We start from the raw sequence: 16,923 nt of genomic DNA, 5'->3' as shown, positions 1-16,923 counted from the left end.
ACAAGGTTAAATGACAAAATAAAGCTCCGCCTCTTTCAGGGCGTCCCCGCTGGTGGTAATGACTCACAGTTTGTACTTCACCGGTAGCAAAAAACATTTTCCATTCACAACCCAAGAAACTTCCCTTTAGAGGAAGTTCCCTTTAGAGGAACTTCCCCTTAGAGGTGCCGCCCCTGCCTCCACGCTTACTCCTACTCCGCCTACCTCCGCCTCGGCCCCGCCCACATCCCCGCCTCCTATTGCGCGGGTTCGCTGCGTGACCTGCTCTTCATGCCCCGCCCACTATCGAGCTCCGCCCTCGCGGTATGGACCCGCCTACCACCTTCCGGTCCCGGGAATTGCTCCCACCTACGAAGTGACTTCCCGGTGTGCTTGTGACGTTGGCTGTAGAGCTGGATCGCGTAGCAGCTGTCCTGCCTTGGCTCCCGGAAGTGGGGGGCGGGTTGGTGCAGGGTCGTCATGTTGTCGCAGGTGAGGGAGGGCGGCTGAGCGCCGGGTGCCGGTGCTTGAGTTGGGGCCGGGGGTCTTACCCAGTTCCCCGAGGCTGAGGGGTCCGTATGCCCGCCCGCGGCCTGAGCTGTAGGAAGGGCAGTTGGGTGGGTAGGAGGGCCGGCTCCGGGCAAATTGTCGCTAGAAGGTTTGTGGGCTCTGAGGGATAGGGTGCTGCAGTGACCCGGAGGCACAGGGGCCTCCTGTTATGTAGAGGCGGGTCGTCAGCGGGAGTGAAGCACACTGGCTGCAGGGATCTCTGGGTATGAGGTCGGGGTAACCCCTCTCTCCATCCATAGCCTAACCGGATGAGGGGAATGGCCTGTAGGGCCCTGACACTCAAGTGCAGGGAGGTTCTGTAGGGAGAGATTGCCAGAGCCTGGTTTCCAGCAGCTGTTATCACGCTGAACACAGATACTCAAGATGGTCATTGCATTTGTTTCGTTTTTTGGATTTGGTTTTTTGAGACAGGGTTTCTCTGTATAGCCCTAGCTGTTCTGGAACTCACTATGTAGACCAGGCTGGCCTCGAAGTCAGAAATCTGCCTGCCTCTGCCTCCCAGAGTGCTGTGATTACAGGCGTGCACCACCACCACCCCCCGGCTGGTCATTGCATTTGTACCCGTAGAGATCAGTGTAGCCAGCTGGCTTTTGGCCAAAGATTAGTACACATAATATATTTTCTTCCCTTAAAATTTTACTGTGAACTCCTATGTAGATTGTATCACACAGGTTTCTTGTCCTGCATTGTCAGGCTGTTCGAGGAGATGGTATCCGCAAAGAGCAGGATAGATAGGGGGTGGGGGAGAGGTTAGGTTAGGGAACAACATATTTTCGGATCATAATAACAAAGACACGGTGACTCACTGAGTGTCTGAGGATGGGCCAACTAGAATTTGAGATAAGAAAAGTTTACTTGGTGGAAATGTGGAATAGAGAAAATCCACTGGTGGTTTTAACTCAGCTCTCTGAAGGTGCACTCAGATCAGATGGAAGGAGGCTGGGGAAAGACAACCGGGCCTCTTCTTCCTACTCTTAAGTCTGCCTGGGAAGTCGTCCTGCTGGGCATTTGACATTTCTTTAGTTGTTACCTTCTCTTCCCCAGGCAACTAGTGCATTAAAACTTCTCTGCAGACTTAAACATATATACTCTTGTGGTGTTCTTTTTGTTTGTTTGTTTTTGTTTGTTTTGTGGATCCTGTGGTGCTCCATTCTTGGGTTGCAGCTGATTTACCCATGTTTTCCGGGTTGCACTGCTGATAGCCTTCCATGCCCCACCCCCATCTGTAAAAGCTTGTGTGTGTTAGCTCAAAGACATGCTTTAATTTCTTCTGTTTCTTTTTCACCTGTCTCCAACTGATTTGATTATAACTGTCTTGACTCAGTCTTTCAAGTGCTGCATTGCAGCACACTTGAACTTTCTATAATCTTAAAGTAAAAACAGCCCAAGTAACATCTTGGATGTCACCCCGTTCATTGTTCTTGAAACCCATGTGCATACTTGGAATTCTGTCTCATCAGTTCTAGTTGGAAGTTCTTCTCCGTTCCCTCCTGTATCTGTTCTTGCTTTTTTTCCATTACTTCATTCACTTTACAGTCCGACCTGCTCTTAGGAGTTCAAGAAGAATGTTAGAAGAAACCCAGCAGTCTTTTAGGAGTCATCTTAGGAGCAGCATTCTGCAGGTGTTGGAATCCTCCTGGGAGCCCTTTATACCTCTTCCAAGGTCACTAATTTGGTGTGAGAGGTTTTATATATTAATAGAAAGAGCTACTTGAAAGAATAGGAAGAAAGCTATGGAACAAGTCCTAGAGGCATGATGGTGGTTATTTAGCCTCAGGTAGGAAGAGAAAGCATTGTGAGGAGTCATGGAAACAGGATACAGTCACGTGGTTTTGTGAAGGAGCCAAAAACCATGTAAGTGTACCCCCAGGAGCTTCAGTTTTGATGTCGGTGTTGGGGAGCACCATCTGCTCCTCTTTGTTCTTTCAAGGCTCAGGCTGGTGTTTTTCTTCACAGGGGGTTCTCTTTGTGTGTAGTAGGCATACAAGCACTGACTTTCCTTTTTCTCATAGATATTTAATTTCCTATTAGGACAGTAATGATGACACTGAAGATGTCTCACTGTTTGATGCAGAAGAGGAGACAACCAGTAGACCAAGAAAATCCAAAATCAGGTACAAGGTTGAGTTGGAGATATTTTACTGGCTATTCTGTCCAGATGTTGTTGCTAGCTGATGGGGTTTGTGCTGACATTTTTTGTATTTTTGTTTTTGTTTTGTTTTGACATAGTCCTACTGTGTAGATTTGGCTAGGTCGGAATCCAAAGAGATCTGCCTGTCTCTGCCTCCTTAGTTCCCTGTCTCTCTTTTTGATATGAAAAAACATCTGACAAAATGAGGGGGGTGGGTGTTGGGAAGCTTCAGTGCATGGTTGCCTTCTGCTTGGCTCTGCTCCTGGGCCCTTGGTGATGCAGGACATTGTGTCAGAGGGTGTCTTGGAGCAACACCGTTCAGTTCACTTCATGGCAGTCTAGAAATAGAAAGAACCGTAATCTGCCTGAGGTGACCCACTCCTTCTAGTTAGGCCCGCCTCTTAGGGTTTCCCACACCTCTATCACCCACCGGTATTACACTCTAGGGGGTGATGGTGGGGGCTGAACTTCAAAACAAGGCAGAGTAGGTTAGGCATGTGTGTGAATTCTATGCTGTTGACTTGACGTAGGGAAACTTGAGATTAGTAGTTGGCATGCAGATTTTGTTCAGCACTGAGCTTTCAAATTAGCAAACTTGGAAATCAGTTATTTGAACACTGATGTTCTAAAGTCTGTGCTGACTGCTGTTTTCTGAAGATGCCCCATTTTTTTTTTATGTGATTTCTGTAAGGGATGGGGTTTAGCTCAGTGGTAGAGCTCAGTGGGTAGAGAACCCAGGGTAGGTCCTGGGTTCAGTTCTCAGCTTAAAAAAAAGATAAAAATCATAAAAATAGAGAGACTATAATTTCTGTCGGTACATTTTGATTTCTTTTGTAAATTTTAGAACTACATCTTGTATAAGTAGAACAAAATTAAATGTACATCTAAATGTATTTCCTGTAAAGAAATGAACTTAAGTAAAAATTCTACTTGAATCTTGGAAACACTGTGCTAAGTGAAGGTGCTGGTCACAGGAGACAAAATATCGCATGATTTTACTTACATGGAGTGATCCACATGGTGAATCTATAGAGACAGAAGATGGTTGGTTGCTTAGGCTGAGGGGATTGGGAAGAAGAGAGGGATGATTGCCAGTGGGGACAGGTTTACTTTTTGGAGTAATAAAATATCGTTAGATTGTAGTGATAGTCACACAACTGAATATATTAAAAAAATTTAAGGTACAAAAAAACCATGCATGCATATATGATGATGCATGCATGCACTCTTGGAGGTAAGGATTGGGAGAAGATGAAGTTGAGGGCAGCCTGAGCTACCTAGTGAGACCTTATTTGTCACAAAGGGGCAGGGGGAGGAAAAGGAAGAGACAAAACTGTACGGTGACTTTGTCTTGATGCTTGCAGTGATTTCTCACTCTGGTGCTCTTGTGACTTGATAATCTAAGCTGGTAAGGTCTGGATGGGGGCTTTGATAATTTTTACTCAATGAGGTGTCAGAGTCAGCTCAGGTAAGACCTTTTCTTGTGACAATAGAACCTAGTTTAGCGGTGGGGACTTGAGGGAAAGCTGCTGGCTTTCTCCTCCCCTTATCTCATGGTCACGGCTCTGCTGGCTCTTGCGGTGACGCGTGACGGCGTTCCTGTGCCTTGGCTTTCAGACACCCGGTGGCTTCCTTCTTCCACTTGTTCTTCCGGGTCAGTGCGGTTGTGGTCTATCTCCTCTGCGAGCTGCTCAGCAGCAGCTTTATCGCCTGCATGGTGACAATTATCTTGCTGCTGTCCTGCGACTTTTGGGCAGTGAAGGTAGGTTCTGTTTTTATTTTAAAATTGTATTTAATATGAATTCAAATAACGAATAAACTGAAAGGATCAGGACAGCGTTGTGGACTGATGTTAGTTCGTCTGTTACTTTAGTCCTTAAGTGTGTAAAGTGCCAGGTGTGCCGGATCACATGAGCATTGCTCAGTTGTAGTGCCCTGCGAGCTACAGAATAGCACTGTCAGCTGCAGGGTCTACATACTTTATTCTGATGCAATTTATGAGTATTCTGGGTATAGTTTCTATGTAAAGTTCCAGTATAGTTTGCAAATGTTTAAGAAGTATCCTTTTCTTTTTTTATTTTGTAAAAGCTCCAGGTACTTGGGACTTGGGATCAGTCTTCACAGCCAAGGGCAGGTTTGCCTCCATAGGATATTTTTCAATATCTGAAACATTTTTGATGCTTACAAATGGGGTTGGAAGTAAGGGCACATTTGTTTTAGTAGTAAAAATTATATTCTTAAGAAAATATATATTGGTTAAAATCCTATTCTGAAGATAAGAAGTCTGAGATTGAGTCAAAATCAAACTCTGACCAAAAAGAGTCAATGGAAACAGTGACATTAGATAATATCAGACCAATTCAAACTCAAAGAAACTTGGCACTGAAAGGTGAGAAGAACTAGGACCTAGGATGGGCTTTGTGCTGTGTGCCTGTGATCTTTGCACTTGGGAGGCCGGAGCAGAAGGACCACAACTCAAGGCTAGCATGGTCTACATAGTGAGTTCTAGGTCAGCTAGGGCTATGATATGAGACTCTGTACTGGCTAATTTTATGCCAGCTTGACACAAGCTAGAGTTATCAGAGAGGAGGGAATCTCAGTTGAGAAAATGCCTCCAAAGTATTGGTCTGTAGGCAAGCCTGTAGGGCATTTTCTTAATTAGTAATTTATCAGGGAGGACCCAACCCTTATGGTTGTTGCCTTCTCTGGGCAGATAGTCCCTGGTTCTTTAAGAAGGCAGGCTGAGCAAGCCAGTAGGCAGCACCCCTCCATGGCCTCTGTATCAGCTCCTGCTGCCAGGTTCCCGCCCTGCTTGAGTTTCTGCCTGGCTGCCTTTGATGATGAACTATGACCTGGAAGTGTAAGCAGAATAAACCCTTTCTTCTCCAAGTTGCTTAGGCCATGGTGTCTCATCACAGCAATGGTAACTCCTAACTAAGACAGACCCCATCTTAAAATTAAAACTAGAAAGAAGGAAGGAAATTGGGATGTGGAGGAAGAAAGGGACAGGGAGGAGAAAGGGTGCTGCTCTGGGTATGCTGTTGCTTATCCTGTAAGCTGCATGCACCCTGCTCTTGGCCATTTTGGTTTAGTCCTTAGTGGGGCTTGGAATGTAGGGGTTAACTGGCTATTCTGGGGAGAACTGAATTAGCGAAACAGTATACTAACAGGATTTATAATGCTTTAAATAATCACATAAAAAATGTCTGTTCTTATACATCTTTCCCAGAATGTCACGGGTAGACTAATGGTCGGCCTACGTTGGTGGAATCACATCGATGAGGATGGAAAGAGCCACTGGGTGTTTGAGTCCAGAAAGGTAAATTAATAAAGTGTGTGCAGTTTCCTTCTGGGTACCGAAGGGAGGAGGAGTCAGGGCTGAGAGCACGGTGCATATCACTTGCCCTGTTGGTACGAAGTCAGGCAGCCGCCAGAGCACAGTGCTTTTGCTGCTTCTGTCTAGAAACGAGGCAGACACAGGCCAGGATCCTGAAAGCAGGGCAGGCTGCCTGTCAGCCTGCTGGTGACTCTTCCTGTTGCCCTCAGCTTTGTTGCCTTCCCAGGCATCACCTGGCATCTTTCAGTGTTCAGCAGACACTTCCTCCCGTTGTTTGTTCTGTCTTTGCCTCCATGGTCTTTTCCTGTTTGTCAGGAAGAAGATTGCATCTGGGTGCAGGGTCAGAACGATTGGTCTATTCTTTAAGCCACCTATTCTTTAGTGCCCTCGTAACTGTGGGGAACCTGTTTGTTTTGGATCATCCTGCTTCTTCCAAATAGTGAACATTTCACTTTCTTGTGGAAATTTGTTTTGGAGACACAGAATAAGAATCTTGACAATACTACCAGTTAATTGTTTGTCCACTGCTTAGAAGAAGTACTACTTTTCAGAAAGCAGCAGTGTGTCCAGTGAGCTTGTGTTCCTGACATAAGTCTGCCTTGGAAATAACTCAGTTCCTCGTTAGTTCCTGGGTTTCGCTGGGACATGCAGTCTCCGAGATGACTCTTGGATTTCCTTAACTCTTGAAAAGCTTTTTTTATGAGTGAACGGCACAAGTGCAAGAGGATTGAGTTTCATGGCTGTGAAAGGCCATGTCTTCCTATTCTGTCCTGAACACGCAAAATTCCTGAGCCAAAGCAAAGTCTAATAATTCATTTATTAAGGTCGTTTAGTGTCAGAGCCACTGACTTGTGCATTTGGTTTTAACTGTGGACTTGGATCACCTCTATTAAACTTTGAATTTGAGTGCAATGTGCTCTCTGTTTAAAAAGCACCTTTTTTACTGATAAACCCGACATCTGCGGTTGAAATGATGTTTGTATTGTTTGCTTTTGCAGTCAACTCCTCAAGACAACAAAACCATTTCTGAGGCCGAGTCAAGAATCTTCTGGTTGGGACTCATCGCCTGTCCAGTCCTGTGGGTGATCTTTGCCTTTAGTGCCCTCTTTTCCTTCAGAGTGAAGTGGCTGGTGAGTATCAGCGTTCAGGGATGACATCAGTCAGCCATCATCTCACCCTCCCAGCAGGCCCGCCCTGACTGGGCAGCTTGGGCTTGTATTTCTGAGTTCCGGTCCTCAACTCTGTTTTCTCCCCAAGTACTGGGTGCAGCCATGTGCCACCTTCCCTGGGATCAGTGGTTGTTGTGGTCTTATAAGGAAACTGGATGGTAACCTCTTCTGCTTACTTATTTTGGCTAGTAGATCACCCCAGGAGCTTAGAGCAACTGTCAACTGTGTGCTGGCCTCACAGTGATTGGGTCAGGGCAACCCTTGGGGCGTCCAGCTCACTGGCTGAGTCGCTGTGTGAACTCGTTGTCACTGTTGTGCCACTCACTGTGGTCAAGGGAGTGGACATTGGGTTCTCTCTTCTGGACTTAGGAGGATGTGGAAGAGCATATGAGACAAATATTCCTGCTGTGTTTGAAACTTGCAGTCTGTCCCCTGAGCCAAGCTGCGAGCTTGCTGCATTTGACAGGCACAGGCTTCGTGCCCTGTGCCCTAAGTAGATTCCTGCTCCCCAGGCGAGAGTGTCTTCGGTCCCTGTTTTGCTGTGGCAACTTGGTTTTGTGTGTGTATACTCATAGTTTCATTTTTATGTTGTAGTCATCTCTATATATTTGTATCTTTTGCAAATTAGGCCATGTCTTCAGTTTTTGGATTTTTTGCAGTATAGTGGAGACAGCATTATGGTTTCTCACTTGTGGGTCTTGACTTGTGGTTTTAATTTAGGCATAGTACTTTTCTTTAGCACTCCAAGTACTAAACTTGGATGTTTTTACTGAAAAGTGATGGTTCTCAACCTTGCCAATGCTGTAACCCTTTCATACAGTTCCTCATATTGTGGTGAGCCCCAACTTTTAAAATTATTTCCATTGCTACTTCATAACCAGAATTTTGCTACTGTTATGAATCATAATGCAAATATCTAATATGCAACCCCAAAGGGGTTGAGACCCAAAGGTTGAGAACCACTTACTTAAAGACTTGATGTAGATGAAAAGAAACACTCTTCTGTCCCTGTCTTTTTTCCATTTTTGTTCCTGTGTTATGTTGTTTGTTACAATTGAGAACAATTACCCTTTAAAGTACTTTTTGATTCTTTGGTCTTGATCTGCTTGTGGGTATGCATGTGCTCCTGTGTTTGTGTGAAGGCAGCACATGGGTGTGTGCACATGTGCTTTGTGGAAGACAGAGCACAACCTCAGGTGGCTGCTTTGATTTTCACCAGCTGGCCCCAGGCTCTGCCTGGACGCTCGGATTACAGGAGTGTGCCACTGTAGGAGTTGGAGCTCAGTGCCTGTGTGCTTGGCCAGGGCTATGCTGACTGGATCTGCTTTTACGGGCATCAATCCGCACGTCCTTTTATTGCAATTTCTTGTGTTGCATTCTCCTGTGGGATGAGATTTTTAAAAGTAACCTGTAGCTCTTTATGCCAAAGTGTATGTCTCTGACTCCTCTTGAAGGATAACTTGCTTATGTTACTTCAGTTTGGTTTCAGCTACTGAGTTTTCAAGGGAAAAAACTTAAATGTCCATGTGAGTATTCAATGAGTCATTCTTTTTCTCCTTGATGATCTTTCTCTCCCTCCTGTCCTCCCTCCTCCTTCCTTCTCCCTCTCTCCCTCCTTCACTCCTTCCCTCCTTCTCTCCCAATGCTAAAAGTGTCACAGACAGGACATGTCTACATTTATTTGGTACCAACCATTCCGATACCCTGTGCCCATTCACTGTGCGAGCTTATATTTTGCTTGAACAGGAAAATTGGCATCAGTTAAGCTTTAGCTCTTGTTCTGTGTTTTTGCTTGTGTAACTGAGCACTGCTTGTCTGTCTGCCGTGGTCATTCCTATGTGCTTTCCCCACTCTCTACTTGCTCTACTCTTTCATTATTTTCTATTTGGTCAGCAAAGGTTTTAGGAGTTCTCCATCTGTCAGCTGCTTGGGGAGTGGGATGTAACCACTAGACAAGCAAGGTAGTCTTGCAGAACTCCTGTTCTAGAGGAATGATTGACAGGCACTAAAAAGTAGAATTGGGACGTCGTGATGACGTCAGGAGTGGTGGGCGGTGCCAGAGCCTGGTAGCTGCAACCTGCTGGTGTGGGGTGGGGGGCTGAGACTGCTGTGCCTCCTGCCTGGCAGCTTCATGTCTTGCTCTATGCTAACCTTCACGTGGCATGACGCTCACCTTCAGCTTAGCTTCTGTAGACCGGAAGCTCCAGCCCTTCCAGCATGGATTCTGCCGTGTCTTTGGCAGCGTGCTGCTTTGTTGTGTGCTGCTGGGGTTTTGTGGAGTGGCTTTCCTTGTACTCTGTCCATTTTGCTGACACTCACAGTGGCAGTTCTTCTGTGACCATCTTGTCCATGCTGTTGTCCTGTAGGGGATCTTGATGTCTTCCATGTGTTTACCTGGGCTTGCGGCCACTGCCATTATCTGAATTGCATTGCTCCAGCTAATGGTCAGCACACCCAGGTGGGAGGAGGCCTGCTCCCTTGACTAGCTGTGTGTCGCTTACCTCCTAGGGAGTGCCATTTCTGTCTTCCGGTTGGCTGTGGACACTTGTCTGAGCCTCTGCTTCTGCCACGGCCTCAGCTAAAGGAGAGTCGGTCCAGTCTTGCATTTCTGCATTTTTTTCTCTTACAGCTGTGCATGTCCTTTGGCTTTGTGCTTCTTTTTTAGTTTATTTCTTGTGGAGCTTCTTGCAGAGTGGCACAGGCTGGCCCTTTCTCTGACCAGCAGCTCTTCTCTGTGTTTCCTGGCTGTCTTAGTTAGTTAGGGTTTTATTGCTGTGAAGAGACACCACAACCAAGGCAACTTTTATAAAGGACAACATTTAGTTGGCTTACAGGTTTAGAGGTTCAGTCCTTTATCATCATGGTGGGAAGCATGGCAGCCTCCAGGCAGGCATGGTGCTGGAGTAGCTGAGAGTTCTACATCCTGATCTAGAGGCAGCCAGGAGAAAACTACTTTCTGTCTTCCAGGAAGCTAGGAGGAGGGTCTCCAAGTCCAAAGTGTCAGACTTCCTCCAGCAAGGCCACACCTCCTAAGAGGGCCACTCCCTGGGCCAAGCATATTCAAGCCACCACACTGGTTTTTCCTAAAATTCTGCTTGAGGGCGGGATCACAGCTCAGGTGGTGAGGTGCTGGCTGCTCAAGCAGGAGGACGTGAGCTCAGCCCTGAGCTTCCCCATAAAGGCTGGAGCAGCCGTGTGTCTGTGATCTCAGTCGGCCCCTCAGCCTTAGTGCCCAGCCGGGCTAGACGACTTGGCAAATTCTGGATTCAGGGAGAGGCTCTGTGGAATCAGGTGGAGAATGAGTAGGAAAATACCCATTGCTGACCTGAGCCTTTACATGCATGTGTACCCACACACATGCATACGGACACATGAACATGTACATATATGCACTACACATACACGTGCACATACACATGTACGCACATACACAAATAGAATCATTTTAAAAGCCTACTTGCCTTTCAGGGAGAGGGAGGTTATGATGTGTAACTTCAGTGTCCATCTTCAACTTAGCAATTCATTTACTACAGTGCTTCAGCAGGACCCATGCTGCGTCTGCAAGTGGATCCGCCCCATGGCATGCTGGCATGTGATGCTCAAGAGCATCCCGGTGTGCACTGGGGAGGTCACTGAAGGGGACACGGGGTTTTACATTTACTTAGGCATCTGGCAAGTCTTTACTCTTCTGTGTGTTTCCAGGAGATGTAAGGTTAGAACAGAGAGTATAAGTTCTGCTTCTTTTTGGTTTTCATTTTTAATAAAGTTCTTTCAGATTACCCTTAAAATATATAAGCTAGTTAGGTCTTTTCCAGTGTTTCCCAACTTGGCTGATTAGGTTTATATATACATGTTTATATATACTTGTTTTCTTTTTTCTTTTTTTTAAGTTACTGGCTTATGTTGATTGTATAGCAATAAGTTTCATAAAGATACTTTAATTGAACTCTTCTTGTATTTGAGAGGTTCTCTCCTCAACCCTTCTTGGATGCCTCCCTCCTTCTTTTTACCCCTTTACTAGAATTTTAACCAATTCTTTTAGTTATTTAGTAATTTAAATTTTGCTTAAAACTAGTCATTCAGCTTGCCATGGGTCAAGGAGAGATGATCTGGGAATCAAGATCCTGTCTAGCTGTTTTGTTTTTCACGGAGGCGTTTCCTGCGTGGACTTGTAGGACTGTAGAGCAGGAGCACGCACGCTGTGGATTTCAGGCCTGTCCAGCACACATCTGTTCTTGCACACTGCTATTGAAGCGCAGCTTGGTCTGTTTGCATGTTGCCTGCGGCGGCTTTGGGACTAAAGGTGGTAGAACTGAGAAACAATAGAATTGAGTAACAGACCTTGATTTTTGGCCCATGAGATCTGAACTGTTCTGTTGTTGACAGAAGTTGTTTGCTGATTTTTGTAGTGTTTTTCATTGTAGGACATCACTTATCAGTTGATTCTTTTTAAATCCTGGTTAAGAGCAGGCTTGCGTCTCCTGTCTCCTCTCAGTTCTAGGTGTCCGGGGTGGTCCCAGGGCCAGGCAGCTTTACATAGTACGTTCCTCCTGCTGTGGGAGAGCAGCCTGGAGTTTTCTCATGAACCAGCTGACATGTGCTCAGTCAGTGTGCTGCATAGATCTCCCTGACCTGCCCAGTGTGCTCAACCTGAGAGGGAAGAGGAGGCTCACTGTGGATAGTGTAGTGGTTGTGGATAGTGTAGTTTCAGGAGTTAGAACACATGGTCGCCAGTTGGTGGCGCTGTTTGGCAAGGCTTCAGAGTTGTGGCCTTGTGAATAAGTGTGTCACTGGGTACAGGCTTGGAGAGCTCTAAGGCGTCACCCTACTCCTGTTTGTTCTCGGCTTTGAGCGTGTGCTTTGGGGTGTGAGCCCTCAGCTTGTGCTACAGCCACCATGCCTGCCTGAGCTGCCTCACCGTCACCAACTCCAACCTCTGGAGCCATCAGCCAAGGTGAAGACTTCTTTCTGTCTGCTGTCTTCACTATTGTGTTTTATCAAGGCAACAGAAACGCTGCTACAAGTTCAGATGAAAATGGCGACTCCCGGGGAAGATGGGTGCCGTGTGCAGAGCAGCGGCAGTGGCAGTGGCAGTGGCAGTGAGGTGCTTTCTGCAGGCTGAGGGCTCTCATCAGTTCAACCTCTGACCTACAATACTTCCTTTTATCACCAGTCTACTAGGTCTCATTTAAAAGTGTAGGAAAAGTCGGTTTGGGGCCACTAACTGTCGCTTGTTCCGCCTCTCCTAGGCTGTGGTGATCATGGGTGTGGTGCTGCAGGGTGCCAACTTATATGGTTATATCCGGTGTAAAGTGGGCAGCAAGAAGAACTTAACCAGCATGGCTACGTCGTATCTTGGAAAGCAGTTTCTAAGACAAGTAGGTGTTCTCTGGCTGTGATCTCTGACTGATAGAATGATGTCTGACTCTTGTAGAGTTTACTTTTTTTCAAATGGTTGTTTTAAATCATTTTAATCTTTTTTCATGTATGGGCGTTTTGTCTGTGTGTCTGTAAACCGCACGTGCTCAGTGCCTGCAGAGGCTGGAAGAGAGCATTATTTGGATGCCCTGGAACTGGCCTTGCGGACAGTTGTGAGCTGCCATGTGGGTGCTGGGAATCAAACTCTGTGTCCTTTGGAAGGGCGACTGGTACTCTTAACTGCTGAGCTGTCTGTCCAGTCCACCGACTGCTTTGTAGCTCTTTAAGTTTCACAATTATTTTAGCATGAGTTAACAGCAGGGATAGTTTATTCCATTTTTAGATGCTTTTAGGACATTCCAGAAATGTATCATTAGTTCTTAAAATTATTTTGAAACCAAGAGAAATAAACTATCATTGACAATCACTCATTTTCATAGATTATCTCAAGCTCAGTTACATTTCACTAATGAAGGTTGTTTTAAATGAAAGGTCTTGAAGAATGTATATTGCATGGTGTCAGGCTTTATAAGCACAAATAGATTAAAAAGGGAGGGACCTTATCGTTAGTGCTGCTTTAAAGTACTCCACCCTCCCGCCCCCAACACAAGGCTTGTTTGTTTGTTTGTTTATACTTATTTTGGGTGTGTATGAGTGCTGTGCCTAGCATGTCTGTGCACCACACCTGTGCCTGTTGACCACAGAAGCTAGGTGTGGTCATCCAGAAGAATCCTCTGAGAGTAGAGCTCTAGATGGTTGTGAACAACCATGTGGGTGGTAGGAATTGAACCCTGGTCCTCTGTAAGAGCAGCCGCGTTTTAAGCCATTGAGTCATCTTTCCAGCTCCCTCTAAGATCATTTATTTTATAGTTCTCCAATTTGATGGTTGAAATTGAGGTTTTCTGTGGGATAATGAAGTAGTTATGGTTACAGGTTTGGTTAAATGTCTAGGGAATAGGCACTGGGTTTTTATGTGAATATCCTCAGTGAGGTTTAGGGTAGTGTCAGTGTTAGGAAGGAGAGTGGGTCTCAGATTCCACCCATGAGGCTTCTTACTCAGCAGATGTGGGCATGGTGTCGTGGTTAGCATGTCTAATAAACTGATGTCTGAGCATTACTCTGAGTAACAGACAGGATTTCTGAGAGGTGAGGTGCCTTGCTCAGGAGTGCAGAGCCTGTGGCCCCCTGTGCTCTGAGAGTCATTCTTCTCATTCTACATCGCAGTTTCCTGTTATAGACGTTAAGGAGTAGGGAGAACAGATAGTCTTTTAAAATTACACTTGTTTATTGGTGTGTATCTGTGTGTGTTTATGTGTATATATACATAATGCCCATATGTGTGTAAATACATATACATACACATGTATGTAGGGGTATGTGTGTGAGCCTGTGGGTACAAGAGCATACATGTGAAGGTCAGAGGACAAATTCAGTTCTCTCCTTCCCCCATATGGTGCATGGACACCAAGCCTAGATCATCCAGTTTGGGATTGTATGAGGCACCTTTACATGCCGAACCCTCAGAGGGACATGATATTTACTGTTGGATTTTTACATCATTATTGCTATGGTCCACTTGTTGTGTATGCTTCAGTTTTTTTGTTGTTGTTGTTTGTTTTGTTTTTTTCTGAGACAGGGTTTCTCTGTGTAGCCCTGGCTGTCCTGGAACTCACTCTGTAGACCAAGCTGGCCTCGAACTCAGAAATCCGCCTGCCTCTGCCTCCCAAGTGCTGGGATTAAAGGTGTGCACCACCACTGCCTGGCGTATGCTTTCAGTATTGTAAGATTTTCTTTTTGTTTATTTGGTTTGGGACTTAGGAGACATTGCCTCACTATGCAACCTTGGATGGCCTGGACCTTGCTATGTAGATCAGGCCGGCCTTGAACCTCATGGAGATCCACCTGCTTTTATTTTCTGAGTGCCAGCTAGGATTAGAGGTGTGCGTCAGCACATCTGACTGTAGTGATTTTAGACGGGAATGACTTGGCTATTGAACCTTGGTAAAATATTGATGTTTTTTCTCATGAAATCTGGCAACACTTTAGTATGCCAATCTGGACATCTGAGTGGGTGATGGGATCTACAGGTTTTCTTTTACATTGTGTCTACTTTTTAAGCATGGAAATTATGATAATAAGGTGTTGAAAATAATGTAATGAAGGAGCAGGCACAGGGATAAATGCAGTTTTCCTTGGTGTGGTACTGTGAGCTCCATGGTATGTGAAGTGAAATAATGCTGATATTAAGTTTCTGTTGCAGAACACTGGAGATGGTCAGACTTCATGAGTAGAGCCGAAGACTGCCTCATACAGATGAAGACTGTGTCTTGGATTCTGGGCGACGGACAAGAGTCTTGGTGTTTAGAGCTCAGGCTGTTGCAGAGTGGGGAGTGTGCTTGTTACTTAAAGCTTACTTAAAGGAAGGAAACCACGTGGGGCTAGAAAGTATGTGTTTTCTGGAAACAGTGTCAGAGTGTGTGTTGGGTGTATGTCTGTATAGACAGTCCTGTAACAGCAACAAGTCCCAAATGCGTGTGTCCTTTGCACGTGTGAATGGCCCTGTGCATTTTGATCCATAGAACGTAGGAAAGGTGTTCAGTCTGTCTCACACGTCTGTGTTTGCATAGCATTCTGTACATTGCCTTTTGAGGTAAGTTTTGATTCAGTGGTAAGGGTGAACATGCTGGTTTATGTATGAATTAGAAATAGTTATTAATTTTAACTTGTTCTTTATGGTAAAGTTACTTCTCTTAGACTTGTATAAGCAAGTAAAAGCTAAATTTGGGCACTAATGTTAACTGATTTCTAAAATTTTTTTAGTTGGTAATAAGTCATTCGCTCAAGGTCTTTTGTAGCTGTGGTGGATATACAGGGGCTGCTGTTGCTGTGTTTTGTGGCCATAGATCACTCTGGAACTGTCTGAAATCTCTTAGTGGTCTTTGCATTAAGTTAATGAAATATTACCTGTTAATAAGGATATTATTCTTATGTAATAATGAGAGTAATTGCTTAAGTACTTGGCATAAATAAATGCCTATAAAACATTGTATGAATTTATTTTTTCTTTTATAATGAGGATATTGTAAATTACATGTTTGTATTAAGGTTATTTCCTAAGACAAAGCAATATACTATAGACTAAACCAAATGTAAATTATTGTAGGCAGCTGAATTCTTTTTGTAGCTACTGAAAATTTTGTTGGAATCTTTAGATTATGTTGTGAATACATTTGTCCATTGTTGGCACATTTCAAATGTCTTGCTTATTGAATAAGGGTCTTTATTAGAGTGTAGCTTGGCAGGTGTGTAACTTTATATTTATATAAAACTGCAGTTTACAGGGCATTAGATGTGTGGTCCCATTTAGTCATGGCGCTGCGACACCTTTGAGGAGACTGACCTGTGACTGTTGACTTACTCAAGGAGACACAATCACAGGAACATCTGTAGAATCTAAAGCGGGACGAGGCTGGGGAGGAAAAATGTACTCCAAAGGCCTTCTCTTCCTTTGGATGAGTTTATTAAGTGCTTGTTTGCAGTCAAACTTACCTCCATCCACCGATCCACCTGACAAGGATGGCTATACTTACTAAAGATTGGTTTTCATTTGATCAGAAAGATCTAAATCTTGGGGATTGGGAGGCTAACTAGCATCCATTGGGAGTAACCATGTTTTTGAGCCTGAAATTCTAAACCAGTGTGGATTTGCTTTTGGACCATGCAGGATCCCCTTCTCTCTAGAGAAGAGGAGCCCTTCTTGGGTATCACCATGGGGTATCTAGTCCCAGCAGTACTAGGCACATCCTCTCCCACTGAGGCCCAACTAGGCAGTCCAGGTAGGGGGAAGGGATCCAATGGGAAGGAACCAAGACAGCCTCCACTCCACTTGTTAGGGACCCACATGAAGACAAAGCTGCACCTTTGCTACAGATGTGTGGGGGCCTAGGTCCAGCTCCTGCTGCTCCCTGGTTGGTGGCCCAGGCTCGTGAGCCCCCATGTTCTGGGTTAGCTGACTGTGGGTTTCTCAGGGTGTCCTTGACCCCTCCTTGCTCACATCTGTCCTCCACTCTTCCACAAGACTCCCTGGCTACAGGAGGTGGCCACTTGAGTCTCTTTATCCCCCTCTGGTAGGAATCTCAGCTATAATCAACTCCATGGACTGCCTATATCCTCCCCTGTTCCAGGCCTCCAGTTAGTTACCAGAGACTCCCCCCAGCCCCCCTCCCCCACTATTTAGTTTCCCCCTCTGAGTTTTTTCCTTCCTGGCTGGAATATATGCAACTGATTCCTGGGTGTCATCAGTGAGACTCGGTGTGGCC

At 45.3% G+C, this 16,923-nt stretch overlaps 1 protein-coding gene across 2 annotated transcripts; it reads left to right on the top strand.

Annotated features, from left to right (window-relative positions):
- Positions 1-326: 326 nt before the first annotated feature.
- Tvp23c (trans-golgi network vesicle protein 23 homolog C) lies at positions 327-15,949 on the top strand. 2 transcript variants are annotated; one of them, XM_052196091.1, is made up of 7 exons: positions 331-471; positions 2,581-2,663; positions 4,298-4,442; positions 5,910-5,999; positions 7,016-7,147; positions 12,436-12,564; positions 14,865-15,949. In XM_052196091.1, exons 1-7 carry the CDS (start codon positions 460-462, stop codon positions 14,889-14,891), a joined length of 618 nt encoding a protein of 205 aa, XP_052052051.1. In that variant the 5' UTR covers positions 331-459; the 3' UTR covers positions 14,892-15,949. The 2 variants fall into 2 exon arrangements, with proteins under 2 accessions (XP_052052052.1, XP_052052051.1); XM_052196092.1 differs by lacking the exon at positions 12,436-12,564 and having other exon boundaries at positions 327-471.
- The last annotated feature ends 974 nt before the right edge of the window (positions 15,950-16,923 follow it).

The sequence above is a fragment of the Apodemus sylvaticus genome, chromosome 10 (assembly GCF_947179515.1).
Source record: "Apodemus sylvaticus chromosome 10, mApoSyl1.1, whole genome shotgun sequence".
In the NCBI taxonomy this organism is placed as follows: domain Eukaryota; kingdom Metazoa; phylum Chordata; class Mammalia; order Rodentia; family Muridae; genus Apodemus; species Apodemus sylvaticus.
The sequence above is the reverse complement of the archived record's forward strand: the minus strand, read 5'-3'. Positions and strand labels throughout refer to the sequence as shown.